This window comes from Phaseolus vulgaris, chromosome 2, assembly GCF_051622355.1.
Source record: "Phaseolus vulgaris cultivar YP4 chromosome 2, ASM5162235v1, whole genome shotgun sequence".
Taxonomy (NCBI): Eukaryota; Viridiplantae; Streptophyta; class Magnoliopsida; order Fabales; family Fabaceae; genus Phaseolus; species Phaseolus vulgaris.
Window position 1 is genome coordinate 4765464 of NC_143499.1, and position 14049 is coordinate 4779512.

Genomic DNA, 14049 nt, shown 5'->3' on the forward strand with positions numbered 1-14049 from the left:
AAAACTAATTTTTATTTCCTTCCATTTTCATTTCATCTAAAGAAAACATAGTAATAATGTATTGGTTGAAAAGAAAAGAATAGTGAAGAAGTGTCTTGGTATATTGCATTGCCTCCGTGACCGGACCGCCAATGCAACCAATGGATCATTCATTCTAGAAGCTGCCTGGTTCCGCTCTTCCTTCCACGTGTCGCAATGTGATAGGCAAAGAGGTAACGCCCTCTTTGTCATCGTACCTAACTCGATCATGTTTATCCTTATATAAGACACCCCCAACCCCTTTCCCTTCCATCCCCAATTCTATCTCATTTTCATTCATTCAAACCCTTCAAGGTATCCTTCTCTTCAATCTTTCAATTTCCAAACTTTTTCTCTTCTATCTCTTCTTCAATCTGTTAGCTTTTATGCATCTGAAAAATCTGTTAGGTTGTGGACATTCATGACATTCCAGGCTTCCAATTTCAATTTTCAAATGTTTTGATTAAGATTCTCAGTTTTGGTGCTTCTGTGATGTTTTCTTTTGATTTTTTATCTGGAGTTTAGCCCTAAATTTGGTCGATTATTGTAATTAGGATTCTTATGTGTATTGGTTTGATTTCGGTTTTGATTCATGTGTTGGGTTGTTTATGGCGGTGCAGATGCAAATCTTCGTTAAGACCTTGACTGGTAAGACCATAACTCTTGAGGTGGAGAGTTCCGACACCATCGACAACGTGAAGGCCAAAATTCAGGACAAGGAAGGGATCCCACCGGACCAGCAGCGTCTGATCTTCGCCGGGAAGCAGCTGGAGGATGGTCGCACCCTGGCTGACTACAACATCCAGAAGGAGTCCACCCTCCATCTGGTCCTCCGTCTCCGTGGAGGAATGCAGATATTCGTGAAGACCCTCACCGGAAAGACAATCACCCTTGAGGTGGAGAGCTCAGACACCATTGACAACGTGAAGGCTAAGATTCAGGACAAGGAAGGCATTCCCCCAGACCAGCAGAGGCTGATTTTTGCTGGGAAGCAGCTTGAGGATGGCCGCACCCTTGCAGACTACAACATCCAGAAGGAGTCCACCCTTCACCTTGTCCTCAGACTCAGAGGTGGCATGCAGATTTTTGTCAAGACCTTGACTGGGAAGACCATCACTCTGGAGGTTGAGAGTTCTGACACCATTGACAATGTCAAGGCCAAAATTCAGGACAAGGAGGGAATTCCCCCGGACCAGCAGAGGCTGATCTTCGCCGGGAAGCAGTTGGAGGATGGGAGGACCCTTGCTGACTACAATATCCAGAAGGAGTCCACCCTTCACCTTGTCCTGCGTCTTCGTGGTGGTTTTTAAGATCCTTCTATGGTCTTGTCTTCAAAATTCAGAACTTGCTGTGTATGGGTCTCTGTTGGCCCGATAAATAAATTTGTTTTATTTTTATTGTTGTCAATAACTTTGTAATCCATTAATATCAACTTCATCACCTTTTAGTAAGCACTTCAATGTTCTTTCTGTACCATGTTGTGTTACAAATGTTTTTATGTTTTGAAATTAAATACCTGCAATTTGGTTTCATGCATTGTTGCATAATTTGGTGTGAAGATGAATGTGAGGTTTTCAATTCATCTATAAGAGGTGCGCTCGTGTAGAAATTACAAATATTTATTCAATGTTTGTCGAGAAGAATATAACTATACCAATGTAAAAACTGCAGGAGAGTCCCTTGGTATTTGAATCCTTCTTTAAATCACCTTGTGAAAAAAAATAGGTAAAAATTACAAGATAAATCTTGTAATAACTCAAAGAGAGGAAGTACAAACACACAAGAACAATGAAATTATTGTATATTTAATTTTAAGTAATAAAAATATAGAATAATATCCATCTAGAATATAACAAAGGATTTAAAGGAACTACGATCTAAGCTTTAATGCATAATCTACTAAAGGGGGTTTCAATACACCCTTGAATGAAAAGTAATTGAAACAAAAATAAATAAATCTCTTGAATCGAAATAAGCATTCAATATTTGATATATTTCTGACAAGAAAACAAAACATATGGAATGAAAATGAAACACCTTTGTCGAAAGTTTGACAAACTATATGCACAAGGATATGTACCGTTCAATCATCCACAACACCATGGAGAGGAGTTCAAATGATATGTACAGTGTGAATGACATCAATGTTGATATGCTCACATCCGCGGCCAAACTTGACCGTAGACATCTTTATTTTTATATTGTCGGTCCCAAGACCAGGGAACATCTGCAGAGGGAATTGATATTAATTAGAAGACAAGTTACACGTGACAACAGACAAAACAACTTAAACATGCGAGAGAGAAGCAGATGTGATTGACCTTGGGAAGAATAAGGCAGGGGAGGGAGCTCGTAAGGCAAAGGTAAAGGGATAATAACATCAGATGGTGAATGCAAACTCTCTTTTTTCTGCCCAGCTAGGGTTACTAGTTTTGTTTTCTTCACTTCAGAAGATTCTTGGGATGGGCCTTTACCCTGCAATTCTTAGTTTGCAAACATGAGTTTCCCTCTCCACTTGAAGTTAAATCATGTCAAGCATAAAGAACATCAAAGAGCAAAGATTCGCTACCTCAGATAGTAAAACATTACAGGTACAGGAAAATGCAGATCCTCGTCGTTTGAATGATGATGGTAAAAATAGCACTCCCAGCTAAAAGGAAATGAATATAAATATTTTTTAGTGCAACCTGTGGAGAACAAGATAAAATGTACTTTGACTGCAAATGCCAAAGACGCTCTTCTTAGCATCTTCAGAGTCCTGTATAAGGTTTGGTTTGGCTGACATACCTCATAGGAACGAATCATGAACTGAGTGTTATTCTTCTGGAGAGCTCCCCAGGCAGCTTTGCTAAGATTTGCCGAAGTTAACAAGAACCAACTATTTGGGAAGAGGGTGTTTCCACAGTTAACTATCTATAACATGATTTTAGCAGTGCAGTGCGTGACTAAAAAATTCAACAAACATAAAATGCTGAAGTGCATATAATATAATAGGTCTGACGGAGCTCTTACGCAAGACTCTGATTATTATAACGAGCGAAAGTCTTTATATGCGGCATAGCACGGCTGAAACATTGCATACATAGACATAATTGGTGAGACAAACTAGCATTTATGGCCAATAAAAATTTGAGGAAAAATTGCATATATTTCCAATCAAAATTTGTGACGCATATTCAAAATAGCAAAGGCGAGTGCCAAGTTTTCTCCCACGGGCCTTTAAGATAAATCAAACTCCAATGAGGCTAGAAGACAATTATGACCTGTAGATAATCCTTTCCAGCGACTAGTTAGGAAATATTTTTCGTAATATTTTTCGTAAGAGATTATACCACAAACAGCAAAAAAAAATTCCTCATAGAGACAATAAAATTTCTTTATTCAAATTCAATCAATGGGTTGCAAAAAATATTGTATGACTGGTATAATTCCAAGAAAATATGAACACATTAAATGCTAAAATTTTAAAATAATTGTTAAGCTAAAGGGCTAGCTTTCATTGTACAACGAGATACACTTACCAGCGACCAGTAAGGTCTGCTTTCCATTTTGCCCAATACTTCTTTAAAAATGCTTTCTCCACATTCTTCAGAGGACTTGGAATTGCACTTCCAGCTGCATAACCCTACAGAACAAATAGAAGGCAAAACTTGTCTACAAAGTTGCACTAAGAAATTCAATTACGAAACAGACCAACGTGAAAAAAGAAATAAGATGAAACAAAAAGCTGACACTAACAAGCATAAGAGAAGATAAGAACTAAAGAGAGTACTCATATTTTAAACTTAAATAATCATTCTTGCCAATGAACTACTTTGAAAGCCCAGAGACACTTGAAATATTTAAATCAGTTATAAGTGTTGAATTCTCTTTGACCTAGTGACGAGTGTTCGATTCAGCAATAACCACTAATCAAAGTAGAATAGAAAAAACATTGGTCTAAGAACCAACAACTCAAGTACATCAGTAAGATATCAACAAGGGGGTATGGGCTTTATGCTATTCACCCTGTTCATACTCGTGTCATTACTAAGTGAAACAAAGATAGAAATGATCCAGACTTATTTTCAACAGTATAAGAGAGAATTATTAAGCATGTATGGCAAAATTAAAAATGGTCGTTAACCTGATAAAAAAAGACCAGACACGTGCCATATCAACTGATATTTGATTATGATAACCTTTAAGTTGCTCATGAAATGCTAATCAAAGGCCGTTTTCCTTTTTTATCTCATAAAGTAAAAAATACATGCTCAACATCTAAATGCTTTACCTCTAATGAGCACCTGACATCCTCTACAGTAGGCCATATGATTTGGGGCTCCCCCATACCAAGAGGTGTTTTGTCTTCAGAGAGGCCTGCTGACATTGATGATGCTAGCTCAGTCATCCATTTCTCATCCAAAGAGCCAAGGGAGGAGAACTGCAGTAGATATAAGCCAAGATCATCAACAAAATAGTAAATGATAGATTTTGCAATTACCTAAAATCTGTCTTGAAGTGATACATTCTAGTCAAAACTTAAGTTGAAACGAGAGAAAATATAACAATAGTGAAATAAACATTAACTTTTTCATTTAATACTGGAGTTATAAGATTAACATGAACCAACTGCGCCAAAACAAGAGTATAATGCAACCTAGCCAGCCAAAACTGCACCTGATAAACAAGTGGAGATTTCTTAAACTCTTCATCAAAAGTACACTCCTGGAGAAGAGAACGCAGCTTCATATGTCCCCACTTTTTCAAACTAGTACCAGAATGATATCCAGGTACTGATGCGATTAGTCTAACCTGAATATAATGCAAACAGCATTATGTATCCTGATGTACAGTGTATCTGACAATGTGACAAATTTTACATTTCAATAAAAAAAGGATATCATTTAACAAGAATAAGTGGAAAAATACCCTTGCATCACTATAATCAAACTTCCTGAAGAAAGATGGACATATACTGACGCTTCCAAGTGATGGAAGTTTAACTGAGAACTCCGGCCACTGAACCACCAAATAAATAATGTTATGCATAATATGTATAGTGCCTATAAAAAATGCCTGATATGGACAGTTATGTAGCAACACTAATAATAATATCAAGTCAATCAATAACATCAACATCTGTTGGAAACTATTTAGCTTTCATGGGCCGTATAAGTACTTTGACTAGCAACAAATTTTTATAATAACTTGTTAAAAGCTTTTAAGAAGTGAATTTTCTACAATAATCCAATGGTCTAGTAATTTGGGACCGGTTACTTCAACTAGGTTTTCCAAGAACTATTCAGCATTGGTTTTATCTTATCAACTTGAGATTCTTTATTCGTGTCTCTCTATATAAATGAAAAGTGTCTATCGTTACCTTTAGCATACTGAGATATTCAACCAGGTCACTTTCAAATCCAGATCCCTTGCTTGGACTATTTTGATCTTTCCATGGAAAATCTTGCATCCACAAACCTTGGCTTTTATTGTTCCAATCCACATAAATTAAGTTCGCTGTATGCACAATAACTCTCACTCCTTGAGGATATATAAGCAGCATGGCCTTTGAATGGTGTGTCCCAAATGAAATTGGCAATGATGGTTTGTGCAGAATCCACTTTGCAGGTTTGATTCTCTAACAATCAGAGAAGTAGTATAGCAAGTCAATATCTTTCAACCAGTTTTCCGTAATCAATCTTGCAAACAACTAACCAAATATATTGATCTGAGACAAACCTTTATGCAATCCACCCTGCCATCATTTTCTCCGTGAATGACTAGCACATGGGGCACTTTTGAAAGTGCTGGACATGCTACCTCAGGAAAATATTGAAAGGGAGAAAATAGAATGAGATCAACAATTTGAGAAACTCAATCAAAATTGTTCACGTGAGTTTCTCAAATTGTTCACGTAAGCACAAATTTCAGAACACAAGACATGCCAGCAGCCTATGGTTGTGCATAATTGAGAAATAGATGGTTGGGTTGCACCTTTCGGATATGTAAATATGTTAATTAATGTAATGTAATGCTCTATAAGAAAGATAAAGTGTGCACTATTTCAGTGGGAGTAAGAGGAGCTGAAAAAACAAAAGAATTAAGATCGCAAAATAACAAATTTTCCTTCCAGCAATTTGAAAATATGATAAGAATGATTAATGTCAGAATATTTTTAATTTGTAAGGACAAAGATGATTGTCAGGCTACAAACAGGTAAAAATTCGGGGGAGTAGAGAGGAAAAAGCAAGGAGGAATTGAGAAAAAAAAAAAAAACTCACCGGGAATCAACCAGTCAATGTCTACCATGTAGTTTGACAGAATAGCAACTAGAATATCCCCCTATCAGTGATAAGCATTAAAATAAAATCAATGAGGAGTTCCATTATTTTCGAGTTGTGTTTTGTGTAAAATTATCAAATTTATCCAATTATGGAAGCAGAAAATATTTCTTTTCAACTTTGTCACATTGCACATTTATTCTCAACCATAGTTGAAAAATGAAAACATTCAATCAATTGCTACCATGAAGGACAAAAACAGTTGCTTTATAGTTCAAAAAGCATCACTCAAGAGGGCAATGCAAGAACAAGTAAAAATCTGGAATACAATTATTCCTACTCACCTGAATGACATCACCTATAGAAACACATGAAGTATTTGCCCACTGTGGTAACCCTTGCACACGCAAAAGTCGAAAAGTCGAAGGTATTTGGTCATTAGGGACATGAAAATTACGAATGGCCTCCACACCCGACTGTGAATGCACAGACTTCCTTGCGTCTGCATTCCTACCTTGTTTCTGGCTGCATGTTTCAACATTATCCTGCAGAGTTCACACCCAACACAACAATTCATTTTACAAACAAAAAAAAAACAGCAGAATCACCTCAATGCATGCACATTCAGATGATTATGACACGAACACAAATGTAAAAATGTAGGAGCATGAAGGAAGCAGTTGAATACCCGTGAAGCCCTGCCTGAAGCTTTATTTCTGAACGATGATTGAGCTCCATTGTTTCTACCACTGGAAGATTTTCCGTCACCCCCCAACACCTGATATTTAAAAAGATGGTGACCGGGAATGAGCTCGATTACATCACCATTGCAAATGATAGCTTCTTCTTTAGGATTCAGCTTCCTTCTCTTATTCCCGGAATTAAGAACGATTGGGTTCGTCCCCTCCTAAAATTAACACAGAGAGAAAAAATCACAAATTGAAAAAAGAAAAAAAAAAGGTATGAATGTGAAGAAGGAGAGAGTCATAAAGGTTAATACGACGATCAAATTAGCGGAGCCATCGCGAAAAGCAGTTAAAGTGAGGTGCTTGCGGCTGAGCCTCTTGTCCGGAACAGGAATGTTGTTCCGACCAATAACGTTTGTGCCATCTGATATAGCTAGCTTCGGAACTGAACCTTCTTCCTCGGAACTTTGATTCACCGGAATCAGGTATCCCACCTCAGACGCAGACATTAACCTAATCAAATCAAATGCCTGTGACGTCACACACTCACGATCTTTCCCAGCCCTCAAACGCTTCCTTCTTCCTGCTTTTCAGACTCCAAACACCCAAACACAGCGGAACAACGTCTGCTGGACCTTACTCCTAAAGCCCAAAACCTTCCTTCAAAAGCCCAAATCCTTTTAGGACGGTCCATGGCCCATACTATTCTTAAATGGATTGGGCAAACCCACTCATGGTGAACACTACTCTCTATTAGTGTGCTATTTCTTCCTGCACCCCATAACTTCTTATGTCAATCTATACTTCATAAAATATTAAAAATACATTTTCATCTATTTTTCTATTGATGTTTTTTATTTTGAAACGATGATCCCGAAAAATTCTGGATCATAAAATTCAGAAGTTACTTTTGAATTGGAAAAACTTTCTAGATTCTTCTATAATCCAGAATATAATTTTTTTTTAAAAATACATTCTAAATTATAGAATCCAAAATATATATTTCAAATTCTAAATAAAAAAGTGTTAATAGAAAATAAAGAAAACTTATAAAATTTAAAATTTACTTTTATAAGAACAAAATATTTTCTCATTGAGCACTCAAAAATTATAGAAGTTGTGGAAGTACAGGAAGAACCAACGCTATGAGTGTGTTTTCAATGCATTATATGAACAACTATATTACAAACCTTTTATTTTATTTAAACTTTTACCTCTGTAAACTTTATCGATGAAATATAATCATAAAAAGGTTAAAAAAAAGTTAGGTGAGTAATTTATTTTTTACTATAATGTTCTAATTCAATATTTGTTTTCTCTTTTCTTTAGGTGTCTTGTAAAATGAAGATATTGTATGAGATTTGATACCTGAGATTTATCATAAGTTTTTCTGTATTTCTCAAAGTATATAAAAAAAAGATTTTAGATTAGACATAATATCTCTAAGGGAAGTTAATATTAGTACCTACTAGAAATTGAAATGAGATATGTGAGATGAATGATTGTACTTATGATAAATATGAATATTCAGGGTTACATGGTTTATGGAAGTTCAAGTACATTTTGTAAATAATTACATTATGTGTGTTAAAGACAATGATTAAATATTAAATGTAAGAATAAAGGGATCATATTTGTGATATGTTTTTGTGTGTTAAAGACAAATGATTAAATATTAAATGTAAGAATAAAGGAACAAGATGTATTATTTTATATTTGTGATATGTTTTTGTGTGTGGAAAATTTGTTATCCATATCGTTATTAAGTGGTGAATTAAGCTTAAAGCAATCAAAATTGTGATTAAATGTATTACTTATTACGCTCAAGCGACAATTAAAACACTAAAATAATAGTGTATATTTATAGACTCCATGAGTTTATAAATAATGCTTATACACTCTAATTAGTATTTTATATAGTAGTAGGAAAAAAAACATATGTTTTCAAAACAGAAATATATTATTTATTTTTTATAATTCAATGTTTATTCTAATAAAAATATCTTATAAGACTCATGTTTTAAATTTATTTAATTACTTCATGTGTTTTCACATGGACATAGATCTCACCTATACATCATTAGTAATAAAAATAAGTAACCCAACTAACAAAGTTTGATTTAAATTTTTGTAGAGACAAATTATAAAACAAAAATTATTCTTTTACTCATTTGTTCGTAAAAAATATGGATCTCAGTTTCTTTTTATACATCATCAACATTATTTCTTCTCTTAATGAAATCTGAAACTCAGCTAATCAAGTTTAAAAATTTCACCCACCTCATTAAATAATCATAGATATTTCCAAATTTTGATAGGGAGAAACCATAAAACCAAATTTACTCACTCCTTTACTCATTTGCTTTGCTGAGTCTGGCATATAAAAGTCATAAAATCAATTTGTGAAGTCATGGGTTTATCTTATAATTAGGAGAAATGGTTTAATTCTAATTTAAAATGTTAATGGAAAAGCTCATCTTTATTCTTGAAAATGTTGAAAATTATGGTGGTTGATAGATATGCGAGATAACGTTGTTAATACGTAATAAATACTAGAAAACAAAAACAAAGAAAGTCCAATATAAAAGTGAGAAGAGACCTATCATCTAACTAAACTTAATATCTAGCTAACTCTTTTCTCTTTAAACTATAGTTTCTAACTAAACTAAATATTATAGTTAAGTGTTTTCTCTTTGCTAAAACACAATTTTTTGTAATCATTAAATTTTTTATTTAATCTCTTAGTAATCATTAAAAAATTATTGTACTTGTATATTTTTGTGCATACTCAAGTACATTGTGATGTTGTTGAGTTTATTCTGATTTCTCATTAAATAATCACCAATAATATTTCTCATTTAAAAATGTAATTTTCTTTGTCTGTTCTCAATAATTGATTTGATATTTTAGAAGATTAAATTAAAAGATTGAATAATAAAAAGGTAGGGTTAGAATGAATTTTCTAGAGGAAAGATTTTATTGTAATAGGATGTTTGATTTAAGCTAGAAATGGATGCAAAATGGACTACACCAGAAATGAGAAATGAGAAATGAGAAGTGATAAGGAAAGAGAAAAGGGAATCTCCTCACTAATCATTGGGGACAATCATTGCCAACTTGTATACATGCAAACAGATCAATTAATCAATCTACCACATCACTTTCTTTCACTTTCTTTCATTTTCTCAAAATTATGCTGCTATGCTACATCACTAAAAATGGAAAATAAATACTCATAATACTAATTATTGAAAGGAAGTAATCATTCTATTTGTATGAAACCAACAAATTCAAAATTGGATTGAAATAGAAAATATTATATTTTTTTTTAATAAAATAAAATTTTAACTAATTTTATATCAATAATATAAATATTAAGAAATGAACTTTAAACAATGTTATAAAATCAACTTATAAATTAAGGTTTGCACTCAGTTGTATATTTTTTTTAGATTCCAATACATCATTTTTACGTTGAAACTATATATTATATATGATATCTTGTCCACTCAAAGTTTATTTTTTAATATTACGAAACATAAAGTTTAAATATTGTTAATGTTTTTCAAATTGTATATAAATATATTTTTTTCTTTATTGGTTTAAATAAATGAAAAAAAACTTACTATCTTTATCTCTTATACGTATAAATAATATATGTTTAGGATGCGTTTTTAAAAAATAACAAAATTGGAAAAATCTGAAGAAATATGAAGTACGAGTGAATCGTATTTTTCGAATTGATTTTTCATTGAGAAGTTGTGTTTTAAACTCTAGATTTTTGTTTTGATATTATAAATTGATTAAAAATAATATTCTACATTAATTATTTAATTTTTTGTAGATTTGGATTTTATATTCCATAATAATGAAAAGAGAATCGATATGATATTGTTGTCTTAATAATAAGACAAGCCTTTTTTTCTTCTTCTTATTTCTCTCTCGATGATCCAATACCACTCAAACAAATTTAAATAGAAATTAAATTCAATCAAGAAACAATTACCCTCACATCATTTACTAAAGTAGTTGAACTTCAACTTCGTATATTAAATAAATAAATTTTAAGTTTAGTTTAACTTTATAAAATTAGTTTATAATGTGAAATTTGCATTTATTTATATACTATAAAATGTTCTATAGGATCTCCAACACATCTCTCTCACATCAAAATTTTCAATTTGCACGTGATATTCTATATTTATGATTAATCTGATAACAGATGATACGATAAATCCAACGAACTGTAATTAATATAAAATCTAAAATCCTAAATTGTTACTAAGAGTTTTTTTAACATGGAAGTCATATGATAAATATATTCGTAACATTGCGACCCACGAGAAGTGCATTGTTAATGTTTTAGTAAAGAAAGAGATTTCCAAAAGAAATTGGAAGAAGAAGAAAGAGTTTTTACGACCCTCTTTGTATTATGTTTACTCTTCCTATATGTTAACCTTAAATGAAATTCCTAATTTGTTGTGTATGATCAGAGTTCTTGACTTTTTTTAGATTTTAATAAAAAAGTTGTGAAAATTGCTATAATTTTTTTTTTGATATTTCTGATCAAAGAATAAATAACAAATGGTTTTTGTACCATTTAACATTATTGTTTTTAAAACAAAAAATTGGTATACTTCTGAGATGCCATCATTCTAATTTGAAAAAATAAATTAAAGTAATCCTTTAACTTAACCCAAACATCATGTTTGTTTTTAATACTGGTAAGCATAATAAATTGTTTTTTTTTGTTCATACAATCGTACTTTTATTTATTTTTATCTCATTCTTTTAACTAGTAGCTAAGATCAAGATATTAATTTGTTTTATAGATATGATTATATATATATATATATATATATATATATATTACAAGAAAATCATGAAATAGAAACTAATTTTTAAAGATCAAAATAATTAGTTGCAATAGTAATTAAATTAGAGACATTTTTACGTACCCCAACTGGGTCCTCTGACGTGGTTTCCATTTATTTATTTTTTATTGCTGATAATAAAAATTAGAGACCATTTTAAAAACTAAAACAAAATTGATTTCTAAATTAGTTTCTATTATTGCTAAATAGTTTTTAAATTGATATCTAATTAGCAACCAAGGTTTTAACTACTAATTATTTAGTTTCTAATTTAGTTACTATTGCAACTAATTATTTTGGTCTCTAAAAATTGGTTTTTATTTCATAATTTTCTTGTAGTGATTTAACTTAATATTCGTATTTAACTTAATTTATTTATAAGTTTTTGATTGAGTTTTTTAATCAAACATTTATTTTATTGAGACATATTATTTGAATGGGTCTATTGTGTCTTCCATCAAAAAAATGAAATTGAGAGTAAGGGGAGAAGCACCAACAATGCACATGAAGGAATTGGAAAAAGTGTGTGTTGCTCAACTCAACATTGCTGAATTATGAGTGGTGGGTATAACAAAAGGACCACATTGATTGATATTAAATCTGGAAAATTAAATCATTGTTTTTTAGGGCCTCATAATCATTGAGGTGTTGCAAGAGGCCCAATACTTACGTCACCCCAAACTCTCCAACTTTCTTATTCAACTTAAATTACAAAATTAAATTGAATAAAATTAGGTTACTGTTAATGTCATGAAAGATTAGAGTCCCTTTGTTAGAAGAAGAAAAAGGGGTGAGAAAAGAAAAATGGTTAGATGATGGTTTGACAGAAATTAACGAAGAAAAAATTGTGAAAACCGATAAATAGTGAATGAAAATTCTTTACTCGTAATTTTTTCTTTAAAATACACAAATACAACAAGACAAAATAATCAGTTATCTTGAACCAGTGAAAAAATCTCTTTATGATCGAATAAGAGAGGTCATGATGTTGTTAAAATAGAGAAGGTTGAAGAACTTTTCTATGATTATAATAGATTATGGTTTATAATATATAGTAAACGTATTTTTGTATTATATTAATTAATAATAGAGTAATAAATATAATTATTAATAATAATAAAATAGTGTTCTTTCTACCCATTTAATTTTAACTAAATATGTTTTTTTTTAATTTTGTTTAAAATCTTTGATATTTTTTAATAAAACTCATGTTTGGCACCATGTCACCTCTCACAAGTGGGATATCACCTTGTACAATATGAAATGTAATTTGAAAATATATTTTCGACTGTATAACCAGAAAAATAATTCTAGATTTGAGACTATCTTTTGGATTCTAGAATTCAAAACCATAAAACAAAACAGAAAAATCAGTAAATTGTAAAAATTAAATATAAAACTAAAAAAAAAATATCTTTATACTAGAAAATATTAAATACAACGAATATTTTTGTCAACACACACAAAGCAATTTTATCTAAAAAATACTATAAAGAAAAATGAAAGTGTTCGAATAAAAAGAAGGTATGCAATTAAAAAATATAAGGTGGATAATGTATGTAATATTATTTAATAAAGTTATGTTATTCTTTATTTAAGGTTATATAATTTTATAAAAAAAATTAAAACTGACTTTTTATAAATTAATACCGAGGAGGTACGGAAAAAGGTACAAAGGTGAAAAATAACAAAATTTAAAAAACATAAAAAATAACAACAAAGAACATGTAAGAAGTAAGGAGAGATTGAATATTAAATAACTAAAATCAATTTATTTAAAAGGAAAATATATTTAAATAATGATCAATCACAAAAAATAAATTTAAGACTAAAGTAGTACGGGCTATGATTTTCTCATAATTGAATTCTAATAATTCCTTTTGTTCATTATTTGTATTCTATTATTTCTTTCCTTCACAAACCTTTCATTTATTTATTATTTTAATTTTAATTTAATAAAAAGTAAAGGTTTTCTGTTTTTATTGTATTACAAGGATGAAACTTACATAAACTCTATCTCTCAACCAAAACCTTTTCTATTCTTCAAAAGGATAGAAAAATTATTCGTATTCTCATTTTCTTTTTCTTTTCAGAATGTATAAAAAGAAAGTAAGTTCCCTACATTTTGTGTATTAAATTAGTTGATTTTTTTATGATAAATACTTTAGAAATTAGATGGGTGATATTAAAAAATGTTGAAGAAGATGA

General features: G+C 31.1%; 2 protein-coding genes across 6 annotated transcripts; one reads left to right on the plus strand and one right to left on the minus strand.

Annotated features, from left to right (window-relative positions):
- Positions 1–296: 296 nt before the first annotated feature.
- LOC137810417 (polyubiquitin 11) lies at positions 297–1472 on the plus strand. Its single transcript, XM_068611658.2, has 2 exons — positions 297–333; positions 639–1472. Exon 2 carries the CDS (start codon positions 639–641, stop codon positions 1326–1328), a length of 690 nt encoding a protein of 229 aa, XP_068467759.1. The 5' UTR covers positions 297–333; the 3' UTR covers positions 1329–1472.
- On the minus strand, positions 992–7605 carry TDP1 (tyrosyl-DNA phosphodiesterase-like protein). 5 transcript variants are annotated; one of them, XR_011080902.2, is made up of 16 exons: positions 7282–7605; positions 6970–7188; positions 6626–6826; positions 6282–6342; positions 5740–5816; positions 5381–5638; positions 4930–5019; positions 4678–4812; positions 4292–4441; positions 3540–3643; positions 3031–3084; positions 2806–2896; positions 2588–2668; positions 2340–2493; positions 2099–2245; positions 992–1726 (listed from the first exon to the last, which is right to left on the minus strand). XR_011080902.2 is itself a non-coding variant. In XM_068611657.1 (15 exons), the coding sequence occupies exons 1-15, from the start codon at positions 7474–7476 to the stop codon at positions 2175–2177; spliced, it is 1941 nt and encodes a 646-aa protein (XP_068467758.1). In that variant the 5' UTR covers positions 7477–7605; the 3' UTR covers positions 1956–2174. The 5 variants fall into 5 exon arrangements, 2 of the variants coding, with proteins under 2 accessions (XP_068467758.1, XP_090155471.1); XR_016519008.1 differs by lacking the exon at positions 992–1726 and having other exon boundaries at positions 1956–2245; positions 2806–2927; positions 7282–7581; XR_016519007.1 differs by lacking the exon at positions 992–1726 and having other exon boundaries at positions 1956–2245; positions 2806–2931; positions 7282–7581.
- Positions 7606–14049: the final 6444 nt, after the last annotated feature.